This window comes from Rhea pennata, chromosome 5, assembly GCF_028389875.1.
Source record: "Rhea pennata isolate bPtePen1 chromosome 5, bPtePen1.pri, whole genome shotgun sequence".
NCBI lineage: Eukaryota > Metazoa > Chordata > Aves > Rheiformes > Rheidae > Rhea > Rhea pennata.
The window spans coordinates 47,846,491-47,867,027 of record NC_084667.1 but is presented as its reverse complement, the minus strand read 5'-3'; the positions used below and the strand labels follow the sequence as shown (position 1 = coordinate 47,867,027).

Sequence of the window (20,537 nt, the reverse complement as noted above, 5' to 3'; positions counted from 1 at the left end):
TTGTTATGGTCAGTTGTCAACCTTGCAGCTAAGCACTTTTTCATACTGGGTGTCCTCAGTGCTGCGCATTTCAGAAAGTGGCTCACTTATCTTCAGGCAATTTTCCCCAGTCTTGTATAATTCCCATACAGTTTTTAAAATTAAATTGTATAAATCTAGCAAAATAAATACTTGAACACTTTAGCTATTCCTTTATTTTAGGTTTATACCTAGATTATCTCTACCTTGTTTTTCTGTCTCATTTCCTGTCTCACCACACTAAATGGCTAAAGAATCTTTGTTTTACTCTACTTCACTTTTGACAGTTCTTTCTGTCCTGCTTCATTTCTAAAATATCCTTTTTTGCTGATCAATCCTTTTACCCTATTTTGTAGGCTCCCTAGTTACTCTTCTTATCCTTCTTGAAGGAATAATTCATCCAAACCTCTCCTAGAACTATTTCCTCTACCCTGTGATTATAGAGTTCTATTTTTTTTTAACTTGAATATATGCTTGTAAGTACAATAACCACTCTAGAGTCATATATGTTTGTACATTTATTGGTTTTGCTCCCAATGAGTCTTGCATTCCTGCTGCAGGATTGAACAGTAGGATGAGAAAGTCCTTTCTTAGCTAAGCATACAGTCTAAGGATAAAAGCTCTTTCCTACAAGGTGAGAGATATGATTTGAACCTCATCAGTCTTGAAAGGAAAAAGAACTCCAAAAATCCAAGAGAGAGTTTTATAGAACTAGATTGTAATGTATCGCCATCTTAACTGCCAGTACCATTTTTTCCCCTAGTTAAATAAGGACAGAAGAAGAAAAATCACTGTCTCATGTCCACTAGCTAATTCAGTTTATTAGGAATAAACTAATAAATAGCTAATTCAGTTTATTAGGAAGGCTGAATAGGGCTTATAAGTCCAGTCTTGTGAGATACAAATAAATCCCAATGTTTGAGACTTGACCTGCATTTATTATGGAAAACAGGTGTCTTACAATGTGAAAAACTGAGTATTAGGAACACTATTAGGAAAGAAGCAGGCAATAGATAGATAACATTATTAGTTCCAGATTGATGGTGGTGTATCTGCACTTAGATTACTTTGTTCAGTTCTGATTCTCTATTCTTCACTCTGCCTCTTCATGTTGAAAAAGATGTAGTAGAACTAGAGAAAGTCCTCAAAACTTAAGAAAGATCAAAGGCATGAAGTTTTCTGTGTGAGAAATACCTTAGCAGGCTCTTCAACCTGGAAAGGATTATGAGTGTGGAAAATGTGAAAATCCTATAAAACGATCAGTGGCATAAAGAAGATCAATAGGGATTGGTTGGTCACAATCTCTTGCAGTATGAGAATGAAAGAGCTGCCAAGGGGTGGGTTCAAAACAAAAGACTTCACAAAAGTTCTTCACATATTGCATTATAGTTCTATGAAATATTACTTAAGTTCTTTGGAGCAATGGCTTATTTAGATTGGTGTGCTTGTGACTGCTTGTTTATGTACATAGAGACATAGTAAGAAAAAAAAGTTCACTAGGCAGTCATGGTAACAGTGTAAATATTAATACTAACAATATTCTTAATAGCTAATATATACTTCCGTATATTAACAATTTATATTACATCAATATACATTGTATTAATAATTTATTAGCAGTAATATTAATGAAAATATTGATATTAACAATGCTAATATAATTTCCTAACTTACCTGCTCACGAGGGTTCATTTCATTGCTTTTCTCTCATTTCATTTTTTAAATTAATTGTTATGTGATTGAGTCTTAACTAGTAAATATGCCTATGAACTATACTTTTAAAGAACACTCTTCTCTAAAAATTAGCTTACATGGGTATAAACATCTTTTGTAACAGTGAAGCCAATAGAGAGTTCCTAAAGTATCTATGACTGGTAAAGTATTTTTGTTGTTTGTTGGTACTGCTGATGTTTAATGAATTGTTAAACCCAGCACAATACATTTGTACAGTCTTACATCATTGTATGGATCTTGAAGATTGCCATGCAGCTTTAAGTGATAAGGGACACAGCTTTTTGGGGTAGACTGCACCAATGCTCAGAAGTACGCACTGATTTTTTTATTATCCTGGTATAATTCAAAAGTGTTACTCTCTTCAAGTCTAAATCCTAGGATTTAAACAGGGTGTTTTTCCTATTGGTTTGATAAATGAGACATTCTAAGACTAGCAGCAAAGCTTTTGTAGCTAGGGCAAGTTAACCTAATTTACACAGACTTTAGAACATAACTGTCTTTGACTTTAGGGTGATGAATTTTGTCTGTTTTATAAATTTTTGCTTTAAAGTCCCCAGGCAGTAATACAGTTGATGAAGCCATTTGTTGGTAGATAGCCACACTAGGTTAACAGAACCTTATCCAAAGAAGTGTAATTTATAGAATCTTGGAGGAAATACTGCCTATTGTTAAGAAAGTATTGTTTTTTCTACCTACTTTTCAACAAGCAATAGAAGGGCAGCCTTTGAGAAGCTCCAGAGAAATCTGACTAATGCGTTGTGAATACTCTTTGTTCATAAACTATCAACTATGCCTATGCTCAGAAAACAAAATACGTTGCTCATTTTTTTTTTCAGTTTTTTGCCTCTTGCTACTGCTGGATTTTTGAATCACTGATGTGAAGGTGAAATGCCCTTATTTTATTACTAAGTCCAAGCCCAACTCTCTCTAAAGTGATAATTCATCTTTCAGCAATACATAATATCAGTCTAAACTGAAAATACAAAATTTGAGTTTTGTGTACTTAGCTAAGTAATAACTGTGCGTCTTTCTATTTACAAAAGATGGCTATGGTTTTACTATGTGCTTAATTACAAAGGTATAATCATTGTGAGTGCAGAGTTATATTTTTGTGATAGACAATTTATTTGCTGAAGTGCAATACAAGAAAATTTCTTTCATGGAGACAGATTAAGGAAATGTGCTTTGATTTTATTTTTGTCATTTTTTTCTGTTAAAAGCCGATATGTTGACCTGTTAGCTGTTTACAGGTAACCAATGTGTTACCTTTTTCTGTAGGTTTTGTTACATTTTTCCATAGATGTAATGTTTTTTAGTGCTTGAGTTAAATGAAAAGTTGAAGGCATTGATTAATTTATGTTATATCTTGTGTTCTATTCTTTAGAGTACTCAAGTAGTTTTAGACAACCTGGAGTCTTTTCCTGAGAAACTGAGCCAGTTAGAAGATTTCAAAGATGTTGGAGTAAGAAAGATATGACTTGACTCTTTCAGTAGTTCTAAATTATTTAGATCAATTAATGTCCTAACAATATGTATATATAAATCCTTTAATAACATGAATAAAATTAAATGGGTAGATGTTGTATAGACAAAAATGTATATTAATCCATTTTTATCATATATAATTTTGTTGAGTGTATTAATTTATTCCTAATTAGTAACCTAAGACTGCTGAGGTGTTTTATAATGTGAACAAATATTAATAACTGATTATAATAGCTAAAGTCCTAGTGATTGTCTCAAAATATTTACGTTAAGTGCTGAATTCTAGTATTAGTTGTTAATAATTAAAAATATTATAAATAAATAAAATAAATTAACAAGTGAAAATAATTGAGCTTTGTGTCTTCACAGGCTTTTTCTTAACCTAATGCCTGCAATTGTCACTTCTTGGTCTCAGTATCACTATCAAATCAAGATATGTTTGTTCTGACACAGTGGGACACAATAGGATACTGTCAGGAATGATATATTTATATGTGTCATATCAATAAGGTTAGGAAAAAAGTTGCTGATTGCAATGTTTCTAATAAAACAAAATACTGATGAAATGTATAGCTTCAGTTTCAACATTCCAGGTATCCTCCGAAGAGCTTTTTGTTTTGACAGAGATTGAGATTTGCCTTTTATTGCCTGACAGTTATGCCACTCCTTTGATTTGGGTTCTAGTTTGTACATTACAGAGGGCTGAGCAAAAGTAGGCAAACAGAAGCTTAAATGTAGGATTCTTAAAATGTCCTTCACATTTCCACTCTCTTACTTAAAGTTAGTATGCACTGACATTTGTCATTTTCTGATTTGTTGAAGGTCACTTAACTGTGACTTAGCCAGTATTAGTGAAACTGGCATCCAGATTCTTTGTTTTAATTTGAGCTCTGTCCCTCTCTCTGACTTGCAGTTCTAAAGAGACTATTTATTAAGATGACTGTCTGCCAACAACTGTATATTATTTAATAAAAAATATCGTTTATATATTTTTTATTCAAGAGACCTAAACTTTACCTCATACCTCGTCTGTGAGAATGCATAACCTCATACCTCAGCTGTGAGAATGATGTCAGTTTGAAGTTCCATCAATCTATTTGAAATAATCCATTAGAATATTTTTCTTACACAAGGAAAAAGTATTATAGACCCTGCCAAATATCTGTAAAGCAAAGTCCTGTGGTATTATGGTAGGTTTCTAGAATATTTCAGTCTCAAGTGGTATGCATGAATGAAGTTTTTCTTCTATCTGTTGCTTTCCAATGCTAGCAAGTCATTCCCTCAATACTACTTATAGAAGGGAGAAGGAAAGAGAGAGTAATTCTGTGTTTGATAGTTGTTCACAAATTGTATGGTAATTGTAGTCATTCAAATGAATCATTAGTTAGTTCACTGAGAAGTGTTATGTTTTCAAATTTGAGGATACTTTTCCGTCCATATGCCTAGAACATTATTCTTTCTTCAAGCACTTTTTCTAAAGAGTTTTAAGTAATTTTAGCCCATTACAGAATTCCTTTGTTAGAAGCTGTGATATGATTGTATTCTGGAAAGAGTTACAAGTAATCATTCATCTATTTATGAATCAGACAGGTTACATTTTAATCTATTTTCATTCTAACAGTACAGAACATCATGCTTTCATATGGCCCCTATATTTCTACCCTTGAAAGTTAGTAATTAGTTCATTCTTGTATTGAAAATCCTTGGCGATACCTGTATTTACAATAGCCAACCAACATTTCTTAACTGCTTTTCACCTTACAAAATCATTTAGACCTTTCAATGTGTTTCTAGGAGTCACATTGCCGAAGGGAGATGATAGAAGAACGGTATATGAAGTATAAAGAAATAGTGAGTTCCCTACAGCGGCAACTGGAAGATTCAAAAAAAAAATACCAGCAGTTTAAGGTATATGTGTGTACTCCACTTTTATGTTTTTTCTTCGTTACTTTCAATCAGCAACAGAAACTTAATCGATATTACATTGTAGCACAAATCATAGACTAAAATCATACACGCATGTTCATGTTTCGCTGTCTTAGGCTGGCACATTTGCATGTAGCTGCTATAGCTGGTATAAAATTGGTGACAAAAATTTGATTTTATTAAAAGGTGCGGTGAAAGATTTCCAAAATCTTAACAATTTTCTGGAAAAGCAATATTGTGTCTTACTACTGTTAAATGTTTACTTCTGCTCCTGCTTGTCAAATTACTGTCTAAAAAGACTACAGATCTTTTTGTTCGCTTTTTTCTGTGTCCTTTCCTCCATGAAAAGAAATGTTAATTTGTGTTGTATAATGATTTTTTAGTAGTTGATCTTTGCACTCTGTACAAAAGATGCTGTACTATGTCCATTTTACAATAGAGGAAATTCAGACACACAGATATGAAATAATTTGTTAAAGGTCACTCAACTGACCAATAGCAGAAGGACTACAATGATTTCTTGTGGTGCAGAACCGGGAAGTGGCTGAAATAAAGGCTCAAAATCATGCCAGTATTTCTGCTGACCATCACAGGCAAAACAAGATTCATTGGCAATACCTGTTCAGTTGTTTCTCTAAGCAGTTGAGCTTAAAATCTAACCATACATCAAATAAGTTTAAACTGTTTGTGTTCCCCATCTCCTCCATAACTGTCATCCTTCCATAAAGTGTTACCGTATTTACCAATAGGGCTTTTAAAAAGTAGAAAAGATGCAATAAAGACAGAAAACTTTAATTTAGTAAGTTGTTGGTGTAAGAGGATATTAAGCTATCTCAGATACCCATATTGTTAACCTGTAAGAAAGGATGGAAAGGAAGAAACAAAGCAGATTTGTTCTGTTGCTAGTGATAATCTTAAATTTTTCAAAATTCTCATGCCTTCACCTAAGTGTTACTAATTCAATAGCTGAAATCTGCAAAACATTAAAAAGCAAAGTGGAAGAAAACTGTCATCAGCTGACAATATAATGTAATACTGCACTAAGCCAACGGAGTTTACTGAACGTGCATGATATGAAATCTATATTAAAAATCTAGAATAAGGCTGATTACAGAAAAATATTTTATCTCTCTTTAGACAACAAGCAGCATTGAATGGCTTCCTTTTAGACAAGTCTAATTGGGTTTTGCATGACATTCAGGCCTCTTTGCTGTCACACCTGTTATAAGTAGAACAGAATGTTCAAAAACAAGTAACAGACGGGTGCTAATCTGATTTCACTGATCAGGCTGGCTTAGTCTAAGAAATCCCTTTTTAATGCTTGCCTTTCTTACCTTCCTCTGGAACTGTCTAACTCAAATATATTTTTTGGTTTTGTTTTTTATTTTTACTATTTGTCAGTAGTTAGTCTATCAACTTAATGGTGGAACAGTGTACTCTTGAGGTCATCATTATTGTTGATAGTTCAATTCATGATTTATATACAGTCTGGTGCTTTTGCTATATAGAGTAGATGGATATTTGGTAGAGGATAAGATAATGCATATTGTAAAAGGGGAGTTCTTGTAAAAAGCTTTACACCAATGTTTTACATACAGTCATTTAAAGTATTATTTTTTATCCTCTGTTACGATCATATTCCTACCCTCTGTAGTAACGCACTTCTTTCAGCTTGCTTGCTGACATTCATCACAGACACACGTTATTTAATCACATGTGTTATCTTGTTTTCATTTTAAGGAGCAAAAATGAAACCAAAGTGAGTATTCCCCTAAAAGCAGTTGTTTTTCTTCCCTCCTATGATTTCATTTGTACCCACTCAGTCTCCCCACTTTCCTGTAGTCATGTTAGATGCCTGTAAAATATCTGTTCCTTAGAAGCAAAGTCGTTATTGTATCGGTTAAAATGTAAGATTTCTTGTAATAAAAGAGGTCAGAGGTAGGTAGAATACCATCAAGTTCCACAACAGAGATTTTATGTCTAAGAAAGTACTGACTGATAGCAGATAAAGAAGCGATTAGGGAGAAAGAAGGTAAATATATAATCATTAAAAAGAGAATACCAAATAAAACAAATTCAAAAGGAGAAAGCTAAAAGGAACCCAAAGATAGATAGTTATGTGAGATAGATTTAAATATTTTAGGACCATTTCCCTGCCACAAACAGCTGACCATCTAGTCAAACACAACATACATAAACATAAATAGAGCATATGAGAAAAGATAAAATATGTAAGTTCTTCCATAAGAGAAAGTCATTTTGTAAAGCAGATACTGGTAAAAGTGTCTACTATTACTTGTTCAAAAGCTCTGTGCTAGGATGACGTTTCTGGAAGCAGAATGAAAAGACAAAAACTTTTTACATTCTTTTAAAGTTGCTATTGTGCTATGTACATTCTCAACATTAAGTCTCTCATCAGCCCGCCAGGGAATTAGTATGTGTAATGCCCATTAGTGTTAATAGGAGCAAATCCCTCTTCATTGAGGGACAAAAGCTCACTGTATCTCTAAATTAATGTTGGATTTTGTTTCATTTTCTGTTTTTCAAATCTTAATACTAGCGTGAATGATAAATGCATAATGTTTTTAGAAAATTCCCTGAGGATAATGATGATGTAAATTCCATAGAAAAATCAAGTATTTTATAAAGTGGTGCATGTGTGCATCATCATCTCTTCTTATTTCAAGAACCTGAGTAATTTGAATACCAACCCAAGCTTTTAATCTTGTTTTGAAAGGTATTGCGACTGGGGACCACTTACCACAGTGCTAGTAAAGTTCTACAGAGATTTTTCTTTAAATGGCCTTTTTAAAATGATTTCTTTAAAGTGATTTCTAAACTTACAGACTTTGTTCAACAAAAAAAGTCTACTGTATAGTTCTAGCTGTAAAAAGTAACATTGTTCAGACTTTATTTAATAGTTAAAATAAAAAATATAAAAAGCAACAGATATTTGGGATGAAATATCAGTGAAATTTGAGTTTTCTCAGAGGGAGGGGAAATGAATTTAAGTTTTACTATTACTTACTTAGGGAGCTTCAGTAAGTTAATGTGGGTCATTCACTGCTGATGAATTCATCAGTCTCTGATTTCTGCCCTCCCATTATGCATTGCTATGCACCCTGGATGTGATGCACACAGGAAAAAGAACATTTTTACAACTTATTGCAGTGACAAAAACTTGCAGAGTTTCCCAGGCACATCAGGGAAAGGTGTTCTTGCAAAGATTTTATATTGACGAAATGAGCCTGAAATTCATAAGCAAATTATTTTGAATCTCACTACAATATTTGTATTCTGAGACTTGAAATCAGTTTTCCAGCATATGCAAAATCACAGTATATACCAGTATGTGTGATACTGTATTTTTTATTAATGTTTATAGCTGTGTTCAATATAACCTGATACAAAATATTTTTCATTGGCTGTCACAGGATGTGAAAATTGACGCTGAAATTTCTAACATAGAAGTGGCTGCTCCCTTTTCTACTTGGCGAACTCAAAGCAGCTTTTTGTCCAGCCCACTTCTTTCAGATTCAGGTTGTAAGTATTGTTTCACAGAAAAAAATCCATGACAAAATAACATTTTTTCCTCTTTTGAAGCTATTTGATTTGAATAGAGTGAGGAATTCTGTTTTTCCACAAAAGGTGCTAGAATTGTCCTACAGATTCAGCTTCAGATACTGGATGTCTTTGCATAGGGTATACTTATTTACATTACACTGATTAGGTTTTTTAGATGGAAATTACAATGTATTTTGTTTGTTATCCAAATCTACACCAAAGAAAAGGGCTACATTTGGATTCTGCACCTCTGCATGCTCTGAATCTTACTGTGTAAGGCCCTTATGATGAAAGACATATTCCCCACCAAAGCATTTTTCCTAACCTTTCATTTGTACAGGTTGACCTCATGCTGATGCAACAGATTCTAGTAGTAAGTTGAATTCATGATTCTGTTTCCTACTTCAATAGTTGTTTTCAGTTATTCTTTCTAACCCCTAGTGCATATCCCACTTGTGGTCGTGAAAGTTTACAGGATCTCTCATACAGCTACCTAGTCACAACTCAGTAAAAGATAGGTCATATTATATCTTTGTCTGGTGCAGGCACTCATGGAAAAGACAACTGCCTTAGAAAAAGAGTGTAGTTTTTTTTTCTTTTCCGGAGCATATAAGATATCAGCAAATGAATATCAAAAAACTTACCTTCAGAAGGATGTCACCTCCTGCTTCTTTTCAACATAGCCATCTTCCATATGGACAATCTGCTCAGTAAGTTGCATTACATGGAATGGAAAGTCCTACTTCATTACACTTTAAAACCTTTGCCTCTCTTGGATTATAATTCTACAGTTCTTCTAGTCTTAAAATATACTTAATGTACTGCAGTACATTACTACCCCTCAACAATAAGTCTTGAGTTGACCTGGTGAGGTTCAAGATAATTTGTTTCTTTTCCTTTTGGAAACTGACAGTTGTGATTAATATCTTTTTGCAAAGCATACTGAGTAACGGCAGTAGGAACAAAGCATTAGAGTGAATGCCTTAATCACATCTATCCTTCAGGAACAGTTTTCCCTTTTCTCAAAGTTGTTTTTCTATAACTGCATGCCTGTCACAGTTTTTCTAAACCAAAGCATGGCTCAGCCTTTTTGAGATATAGAAAAGAAATGCCCTTACCTAGTTTTGTTTAGTTTTGTCTATGTAAATCTATTTCTGTTTCTGCATATACCCAATTCTTTCTGGATCAGCCCAGAGGGACTGGGGAGTGTCTGTCTCTGGAATATTCAAGGTTGCCCAGAAAGGTTGTGGAGTCTCTATCTGCTTGCAGATATTCAAAACCTGACTAAACATGGTCCTGAGCAACCTGCTATAATTGACTTTGCTTTGAGCAGGGGTGCTGGGTTAGATCTCCAGAGTTCCCTCCAAACATTACAACTTGTTTCTGTGATTCCACTGCAAAAACTTTGTAAAATATAACAATGAAACACAACTGTTCCTAAAATATTATGAATATCTTTGTATTGCTTAACTTGAATAGAACTTACTAGGACTTTATTATTTTAGTACTTTTTAATCAATTTTAGACTTGTTCCCAAGAAAACTAAGATCCATATAATCATGCCATCTGTCTTCTGCGTTTCTTCCCATAATAACTTGCAAACTCTTTAGCAAATTTCAGTTAAAATTGACAGAAAATAGAATAGATTATATATATATAGATAACTAAACTGCTAGTGATTTTGTGAAAAATGGCTGCTTCAGAAGAAGACCCAAATAATGACTCTAACAAAAGAAAAGCTCTACTATGATCTCAAATATCTCCTCTATTTGATATGCTGGCTTTTCAGGTAGTACCTTGTATATTGGCCAGCTGCTGTGTATAGCTTGAAAATAGCTGCCATTTTTTGCTTTTCCACATAGGGGAAATTACAGATAAAACAAGTTTTACTGAGGAAAAAGGTGTTGCAGAATGTGTGCAGTAAGTAAATTCTGGCACAGCTACCAGAGGCAGCAAACAGATGCAGCAGTGTCTGGGCTATACTTAGAACGTTTGGGGAAGTTTGGGGGGCTTTCTGGAGTCCCCCATGGAACTAGAGGGTGATTGCTGCTAACAGGATAGGGGAGCTAGGCAAGGACAACTGCAGGAAGCCTTAACTTCTCCTGGGAGAATCTCTAGCTAGGTATAGCTGCTGCTAACAAGCTCCCTTGGTTGCCCCTGATTAGAGGGCAACCTAATCAGGGGGGCCTTCTGATTAGCTGGGCCTTTCATCCACATGACCCTTTCTTAGGGAGGGTCAAACACCCTGTGAGTCGGTGCTAGGGAGAGGCCTATATAAGAGCCAAGCCTAGAGCGCAGCTCCCAAAGGCAGCAGTTTGTGTAGCGGTTGGCACAGAAGGGTGCAAGAAGCCACCATTTTTTTCCAATCCTAGTAGTGTGCACTTCCTCAAATATGGTAATGACACACCACAAAGCACATTCCCCAGTAGCTTTTGGAGTTGCTGCATCGACTGTGTCAGAGGCTTCAAACCAGACAGACCCTCTGACCGCAGGTGCAACTCTACAAGTCTCAGGCTACAAGGAGTGCTTGAGGCCTCTCCATGAGGCCTGTGCTGACAATCAACTCTCCTGCAGAAGATGTGCTGTTGTTGATGAGTTGTATCATTAGGTAAAGGAGTCAGTAGTCCTCATAGCATCCACAAAAATGAGCAGAAGACTATACAGCTGTAGGAGTCCCAAACCCACACAGCAAAGGAATTGCTGGAAGGCTTCATGCTGAGTGAAACAGTACATCATAATACAGTTGAAGAAGGCTGGAAACTGGACACCTGTAAAATCATAGAATCACAGAATGTGTAAGGTTGGACGAGACCTCTGGAGATCATCTAGTGCAACCTCCCCACTCAAGCAAGGTCACCTAGAGCATGTTAGACAGGATTGCATCCGGGCAGGCTTTGAATATCTCCAGAGAAGGAGACTCCACAACCTCTCTGGTCAACCTGTTCCAGTGCTCTGTCACTTTTGCTGTAAGGAAATTCCTCCTCACATTCAGGCAGAACTTCCTGTGGTTCAGTTTGTGCCCATTGCCTCTTCTCCTGTTGCTTGACATCACTGAAAGGAATCTGGCCCTATCCCTTTGACACCCTCCCTTCAGATACTTATAACCTTGAGAAGACCTCAGTCTTCTCTTCTCCAGGCTAAGCAGGCCCAGCTCTCTCAGCCGTTCCTCATAGGACAGATGCTCTAGTCCTCTGATCATCTTTGTAGCTTTACGGTGAGGGCTACATTTGAGAGCCTTGTGAGAAGAGAAAGACTCTTTCTCCTCCTGAATATTTGCAGTTGAGAAAAGGTTTAGTACCCTCTAGGCTGAGAAGGAGCTGGACATGGCTTCAAGGGAAGCAACTGGGCCAACAGACCCTGTGCCTTGCAGGAACATTTGGAAGAAGCCTGCCAGTGGCTTGAGTATGAGACATCATTGAAATACTGCTACTGCTTGTCCATGCGTCGAACTATTACCTTCTGATACTCTTCCATGTGGGCACTAATGATATGAAGGGCGAATTGGAAACCATCAAACAGGATTTCAGAGGTCTAGAGATGGTGGCCGAGGGCCTAGGAGCCCAGGTGATTTTCTCCTCAATCCTGCCAGCGAGGGGGAAGGATGGGAGGAGGAGTAAGTAGATTTTCCAAATTAAGAACTGGCTACGCAGCGAGCGTTGGAAATGACATCTTGGTTTCTGCAACCATGGGACCCTGTTTGAAGACTGACAAGTGGTGGGGAGAGATGGGATCCACCTCACTAAATGAGGTATGTGTGTCTTTGCCAACAAGCTGACCAGCCTGGTAAGGAGGGCTTTAAACCAGGAAGGATGGGGGAAGGGGAAAGTTACGGAGACAGGGTAGTTAACAAAACATGACTCAAGTTGGGATGCTTCTAGCGGGTGCATGCAGCCGGGGAAATGCATATGATATGGTTGTAGGGCATCGTCTTGTACCCCTCCTAGGAAATCTGCATACTGGGTTACCTCTCTGAAATGCTTGTACACAAATGTATGCAGCATGAGGAATAAACAGGAGGAACTGGAGATCTGTGTGTGGTTGCAGGGCCATGATCTCATTGTAATTACAGAGACATGGTGGGATAGTTTGCATGATTGGAATGCTGTCATGGATGGCTATGTGCTTTTTAAGACAGGCCAAGAAGGTGAGATGCTGGAGTTGCTCTTTATGTGAGAAAGCAACTGGAATGTATCGAGCTCTGCCTAGGGGTGGATGAAGAGCTGGTTGAGCGCTTATGGATAAGGATTAAAGGGCAAACTAACATGGGTGACACTGTTGTGGGTGTCTGTTAGAGGCAACCTGATCAGGAAGAAGTCGTCGATGAGGCCTTTTATGGATAGCTGGAAGTAGCCTCATGATCACAGGCGCTGGTTCTCATGGGAGACTTCAGCCACCCTGATATCTGCAGAGAAGACAACACAGCAAGGTCCAGGAAGCTCGTGCAATGCATTGATGATAACTTCTTGTCACAGGTGGTGTAGGAACCAACAAGGAGGGGTGTCCTGCTGGATTTTGTCCTAACCAACAAAGAAGGACTGGTTGGAGATGTGAAGGTTGTGGGCAGTCTTGGCTGCAGTGACCACGAGGTGGGGAACTTCAGGATCCTGCATAGAGGAAGCAGAACAATAAGCACATTGCAAGCCTCGACTTCAGGAGAGCAGACTTTGGGCTCTTCAGAGACCTACTTGGAGGAATCCCATGGGTTAGGGCGTTAGAAGGAAGAGGGGTCCAGGAGAGCTGGCTAGTATTCAAACATCCCTTCCTCCAAGCTCTAGATCAGTGCATCCCTATGAGTAAGAAGCCCAGCAGAGGGGACAGATCTTCATGGATGAGCAAGGAGCTCCTGGCCAAACTCAGACAGAAGAAGAAAGTACATAGAATGTGGAAGAGGGGACAATAAGAGGAGACACTTGGGAGTAATGTAAGAATGTTGTCAGAGTATGCAGGGATGCAATGAGGAAGGCTAAGGTCCATTTGGAATTACATCTGGCAAGGGATATGAAGGACAACAAGAAGGGCTTCTCCAAATACATCAGTAGCAAGAGGAAGACTGGCGAAAATGTGGGCCCTCTACTGAAAGGGGCAGGGGCCCCGGTGACAAAGCATGCAGAGAAAGCAGGATTATGGAATGCCTTCTTTTCTTCAGTCTTTACTGCTACGGGCAGTCCTCTGGTATCCCAGAGCCTTGAGATGGGAGGGAAAGTCTGGAGGAAGGAAGTCTTGGGTCAAGGAGGTTTCATTTAGAGATCATTTAGGCAAACTTGATATCCACAAATCCATGGGCCCTGATGGGATGCACCCACAGGTGGTGAGGGAGCTGGTGGATGTTATTGCTAGGCCACTTTCCATCGTTTTTGAAAGGTCGTGGAGAACTGGAGAGGAGCCTGAGGACTGGAAGAAAGCCAGTGTCACTCCTGTCTTCAAAACACAAGAGGATCCAGGCGATGCAAGGCAGTCAGCCTCACCTCCATCCCTGGAAAGGTGATGGAACAGCTCATCTTGAATGTCATCTCTAAGCACATGCAAGAAAAGAAAGTAGTCAGCGTGGATTCATAAGGGGAAATCATGCCTAACAAATCTCTTCTGTGATGGAATGACTGGCTGGGTAGATGAGGGGAGAGCAGTGGATGTTGTCTACCTTGACTTCATCAAGGCTTTGGACACTGTCTCCCATAACATCCTCCTAGGTAAGCTCAGGAAGTGAGGGTTAGGTGAGTGGCCAGTGAGGTGGATTGAGAACTGGCTGAAAGACAGAGCTTAGAAGGTTGTGCTCAGTGGCGTGGAATCAAGTTGGAGGCCTGCAGCTAATGGAGTTCCCCAGGGGTCAGTACTGGGTCCTGTCTTGTTCAACTTCCTCATCAATGACCTGAACGAAGAGACAGTGTGTCTCCTCAGCAAGTTTGGCGATGATAGCAAGCTGGGAGGAGTGGCTGACACACCTGAGGGCTGTGCTGCCATTCAGAGAGACCTGGAGAGGCTGGAGAGTTGGGCAGAGAGGAACCTCATGAGGTTCCACAAAGGCAAGTGCAGGGTTCCACCTGCATATGAGAAAAAACCTCTTTACTGTGAGAGTGACAAGGCACTGGAGCAGGTTACCCAGAGAGGTTGTGGTTTCTCCTTTTCTAGAGATGTTCAAAACCCACCTGGATGCCATCCTGTGCAATGTGCTGTAGGTACCCCTGTTTGAGCACAGGGATTGAGCAGGGAGAGATGATTTCCAGAGGTCCCTTACAAACTCGACTATTCTGTAATGCTGTGGTCATCTATATCCATAAGTAAGCTTTACGTTGGAGTTTAAATGACTTGCATGAGGCTATTTATCAATCAGTGGAAAAGAAAAAGAGAATGTAAATTTCTTGTCTTCTGCTTTGTTCCATGGTACACAAACTAAAGAGCAGGTGAGCTATTAAAAAACTATGATTCTGTCTGGACATATTAGTGCTGGTTTTTTTTTTTTTTTTCTCCCATATTCATTCAACTAGATATTCCTGACTTGAGGGACAGTTGTGCAGTTGTGTGGATAAGTATTTGGGGGTGTGTATATGTGTGGTTGGTTGATCTGAGTGGTTGCCTAGATGCAGATTTTTGTAGGGAGACTGTATAATTGTTTAGAAACTGGAATTGAAGTTGGATGGAATTTGAAACTCAGATATGTTTTAGATAGCTCAGCAACTGCTGTCACAATCTTTCAGTAACTGTTGAGAAAAAGATGATAGCCTCCATCAAACAGTATCTCCCTTGCTTAGAGGTAATTACTTCAAAATAAAGAAATCTGTCTGTAATGCTGATAAACATTCCGTTCAAGGGAATCATTGGCCAGGGACAAAGCTAATTGTTTGCTATGGCTTCCACCTGTAACCCAATGTGTTCATGTAATGACGAATAACCTGGACTTCTGTTACTTAAAATGGATATCTCTATTGGCTTCTAAGTCTGGGGGATAACGACATATGATTTTGTAGAAATCCCTATAATCAGGCACATATGTAGACGTACATAATAGTACAGTATTTCTATGTTCACTATGAAGCTACAACTGTTTTTATTAACTACACAAGCCAATGCATGTAGAAAAGTTTCATTTGCAGTACTATTCAGAAATTCTTTCTACATATTCAGCCCACTCTAGGCATTATAAAATTTACATGCAGTATTCTGAGTTTTACGTGTGCATTTTGATAGGCATCCTAAAATGTGAGATTGAAGTGCTTTAGGTTAGAATGAATTGAAATATCTTAAATAAATTCTCTGAGGCAGACAAGTCCGCTGCCATAGCAGAATACATTTGTAAACATCAGATAGATGTTAAAAAAAAAACAAGCAAATATGGACAAGGAGGAGTAGGCTGAAATTGCATTGTAGAGTAGTATATGGTACAGATAGAATTTCAGAATCTATAAATGGATGTTATTTTTTATCTGATCAGTTTATGGGATAAAGGAAACAAGGAAAAAAGATTTCTGTAAGTAAAGAAGATTGAAGTTGACAGAAGAATGTCAGTGATTTATAAATAGTGAAGGTGATCAACATCTTTTACGAGTGACATAGTGTTGGTTGTTTACAGTTTGAGACTGAACTATGATTGTATTGCTATCCAGATAAAATTTATCTTGTTTTCAATAAGAATTTGTTGACACAGGGCACATGGAGGTTGCTTTTGGGTGAACACTGAAGTGTAGTCAATACTTTATTGTTATTACTATTTTACTTACTATTTGAAAGAAAATGATATCTAAAAGGTGCCTTTTGAATTGTTCAGACATGACTAAGGGACTATCATTTTTTTTAGTGCTTAAAACTTTTAGGAAGGTATTTTCCATAGGATAAATTATTCCATATTCCATCTTTTCCAAGTCCTAATATGATGCTTTAGGGTTTTTAGTTTTGTCCTAGAAAAAAGAGTTGTTTTAAAAAAAGGCATAAAAACAGTGAATGTGTTTCATTTTTTCCTATTGCCTATTCATTTTTAAGGGAAAGAAGCTGGATATAAAAATCTTTGCTGTTTTAGTTTCTTATTTGTATTCTTTAAAAATATGTTAGTCGAATTTTTTGTTCTAAAACAGAGTAGTAGGTATTAGAATATTTTTCCTATCCCTGATTTTATTTGATAAAATGAAGAGTTTTTTTCTTAATTTCTCATTTTGCTGATTCTTTTCTCCTGAGAGTAAGTGCTATTTTTTTATTCTTTATACTTGATAAGTAAGTAGCAGATCAAGTCAAGTGCCCATTATAGAAGCTTGGTGTGATAAGGCCATCTCATATTGTGCAACCCTTTGTGGATCTATGATATCCTTGGACACCAAGACATTTCAATCATTCCACAAATATTCATTAGAGAGTTAATGTTCTATTTTGGGCTGAACCTTTTTTCCACCAGTCAAATGTGTATTTTGAAGTTTTACTATATTTGTTCTTAATGACAGTGAAAATTCTGCAGCAATATTAACATTAAGGAGCTTGTCTTGTAATTGTCAGTGAATGGCTAGTGGTAGTAAGATACTTCTCTCAGTTGCATGAACTCTGTGAACTTTTATTTTCACTAGTGATATTAATTAGTTATAATTTGAGGCTTTGACAGTGAAGTTTAATTTGAGGTCTTTTGCTCCTAACCTCCTATACCTTTTAATAAATCTAACTATAGCTGTCATCACCTATTTCCTGTCACTGATTTATCTCCTTACTTCTTCAGAAACAGAAGAATAGACTTTTTTTTGTCTTCATTCATCTTCAGGAGCAATTCACAAGGCTTTGTGATTTGGTTTATCCTCACCCCATCGCATAAAGTCATGAAACCCTGCAGATAGTTCTAGACTAGTACCCTGCAGAAAGATAGTACTAGAAGCTCCCTCCCAACCTCCCTTCTGTAGGTTGGTTATGAGTTGGAGAGAGCACCAAGGAGGAGAGTGGAGAGGTCTGAAGCAATTTAATTTATGAGTGAATCCTGGGATTTAAGTTTAAAAATGATGGGAAGAAAAGGGGAGGAGTGGTATGAAAGAGCAAATGAGGGAAACAAGCTTACATGCATATATGTATTTAGTATAAGTTGCCAATGCAGCAGGCATTTGAAAGGAAAAGTAATTAGAATTCTGTTTTATGTCTGGTCTTCGTGTTTGTGGTTAATTTATATGATTATGACAACTTTTCCATAACAAGCTATTTTAAAAGATGATGTGGGAATGGGCTTTTATTTCTATACACATGTCCTTAAAAAGGAAGAGATTTAACTAACAAAATAATTTATACAAGGAAGCATTCAGTAGACATGTTTGCAGTCTATATTATTATCAGACCAAAAAGGTTGGTCTAAAAAATTAGCTACTTGTTGTTATCTAAAGATTAATCCTCAGAAATTATTGTGGCCACTGTACTTTTCTTAAGTTATATATTACAAAGGTCTCAAGAGTTACAGATGCTTTGCATTAGTCTTGTGAATTGGTTCCTGCCTTTCTCTTTGTACAGTTCATCATTTCAATGTTTTAACCTGGATGGTTTCCCAGAAGCCATATGGCTTTCAGGCTTTCTATTGTTATTGGGAATCACTGTTCCAGGACTTCCTTAGCTGAGCCTTTAGGAAGAAGAAAATAGCCACCAATCTTCCTAACTTTTGCAGCTAGGAGGACAATCATCTTCTCTGACTCTTTGGCTCTGGTGATACACAACGCTCTTGTGTCAACATGGTGCACAGTAGGAATGGTATTTGTTAATGTAAAAACATGTTGTTTTTATTGTCATGACAATATTGAATTGATTTTTATTGTCATGACAGTTATCTCCTGCAATGTATACTGATGTCCCTCTATCCCCTTTATCCCTCTATATATACTTTTTCATAAACTCTTAAGACTATTTGAATTTATGGATTTATAAATATGTAAGCTAGTGAAAATGAATAATATATTGTAACATCATGATGCTGTGGGCACCATTCTAGAACAAAACCTTCTGGGACTGTTCAGTGGTAAAGACCTGGAATAACTGAAAACTAGCATCATCATTTTGCAAATGGATTTAGTGAATCTTTGGTATGATTTTTTTACATTTGCCTACTTTGAGTATTGATCAAAGGAGGTACAGTCAAAAGAGCAAACTAATATAGTTCCAGGTGAATACTAAAAACTTTGTGCCAAAAGATGATAATTCGTTCTTTTACTAATGTTCCAAAGATGATGATTTCATTTTCCTTCTGGAAGTAAAAGCATCTCACTACTCCTAATTAAACTGAAGACTTACTCCCTATTACATGACTTTCAGTTATATACTGCTAAGATTTTACTGGACCAGTCAAAAATTGCACTCTGAATATTTATAACAATAAATCGGGAAGAACCACTTTTCTTACACTTTTATGGGGTAGGTGAGATCAATAGAAAAAGGCATGTGGTATGAATTGGTATCCATTTTCTTCCCCTTAATTTCTGCCTTTTGTCAAATAATGGCTAGATTTTTATATATTCAGAATTTCTTCCAGCACTGTCATAAGATGTTCTGTCAATTCATATTGTCTAGATTTTAATACAATATAATGCATTTAGAAATAAACACTATATATATATATATATACACACGCAAAGGTGTGTATATATAGTATATAGCATCCTATGGACACCTGTTCAATGTGGGTTGTTGACTCTACGCTGTGCCGTTGGAGAAGATATTCCCTTAGAAATTTTCTGCGTGGTTTGTTTTGTATTATTTAAATAAAAATGCTGGAAAACTAAAAGGATATGAACTGTTAGCAGAATTACTGAATTTCAGAAATTGCAAAAGTTAGCTTTCTTATGCAGAAGAAATGTAATCTTGGCCATATCAGTAGTATATAGTATTAAAAACTTTCTCTAGAAAAATAAATCTCTGTTGCTCAATTTATAGCATCATTAATATTAATTATTAGTATTTATCATTGAATTGATATGAAACATTAATATTGAATATATATTCGTATCATATTGCCTGTTGTATGTATTATAATATTACATCATGAAATATATGATTGATATAAAACCTATTTGTAGCCAGTCAGCAAAACGTACATGTTTTTCTGAAGATGTTTAATTACTTTTTTCATCTGACTCTTATTTCTAGCATTTATAAAAAAAATGATTCCTTTTGATATAAGTGCTGCCAAGGAAGATCCCATTAATGTTGCTGTCAGTGAAATGAAGTCACAAGCAGAAAGAGGGAAGCAGTAGAATGCTTTACAAAAAGGCATCAACTTTCTCTGTGGTAAATTCCATTCCACTCTTTTGTTTTAAAATAATAGTAATTCTGTCTGCTTATAGGACTTATGAACCTTTAGTTATTCATCTATTGCCAAAAACTTAAGTGAAAGAGCATCAAGAGAGAGACTAACAAACTCTGGTGGTATTATACGTATTTTGTATGCTAAAAGTTTTCTGTGATTATGCTGTGCTCTCTTGCATTTGTTTCTGTGGTCCTCCTGGTCTGAATCTGTCCTGGTCTAAAAACTTGAATCATTGCTAGGTCAGAGTACTGTGACATTAATCTTTTTTATAAGATTTTTATTTACACCTACACAGAAATTTTTCTGATGTGTTTTTGATAACATTTAATAGTATTGTTAATATCAAAACATTTTGAAAAAATATCCTAATATTTATTATGAGAGTTATTATACTCTTTTATACAGACACATACTTAGGATTTTAGGTTCTTCAGTTTACAACCTGACATTTAACAGGTCATTAGAGAGAAGTGATAAATATTAAACAAAACCACACTTCTTCAAAATTAGCAGGAGTTCATATAATGGTTTCAGGATCAGCATATCTGTATTATCAACTGTTTAGAGT

General features: G+C 36.6%; 1 protein-coding gene across 1 annotated transcript in view; it reads left to right on the top strand.

The window, feature by feature from the left end:
- The window catches only part of CEP128 (centrosomal protein 128), a 129,503-nt gene extending 109,587 nt beyond the window's left edge, over nucleotides 1-19,916 (top strand). The window contains exons 21-24 of the mRNA XM_062577300.1: nucleotides 3,137-3,214; nucleotides 5,032-5,145; nucleotides 8,598-8,706; nucleotides 19,810-19,916. Of these exons, the coding sequence (XP_062433284.1) occupies nucleotides 3,137-3,214; nucleotides 5,032-5,145; nucleotides 8,598-8,706; nucleotides 19,810-19,916 (408 nt within the window). The remainder of the gene's footprint in view (nucleotides 1-3,136; nucleotides 3,215-5,031; nucleotides 5,146-8,597; nucleotides 8,707-19,809) is intronic.
- The last annotated feature ends 621 nt before the right edge of the window (nucleotides 19,917-20,537 follow it).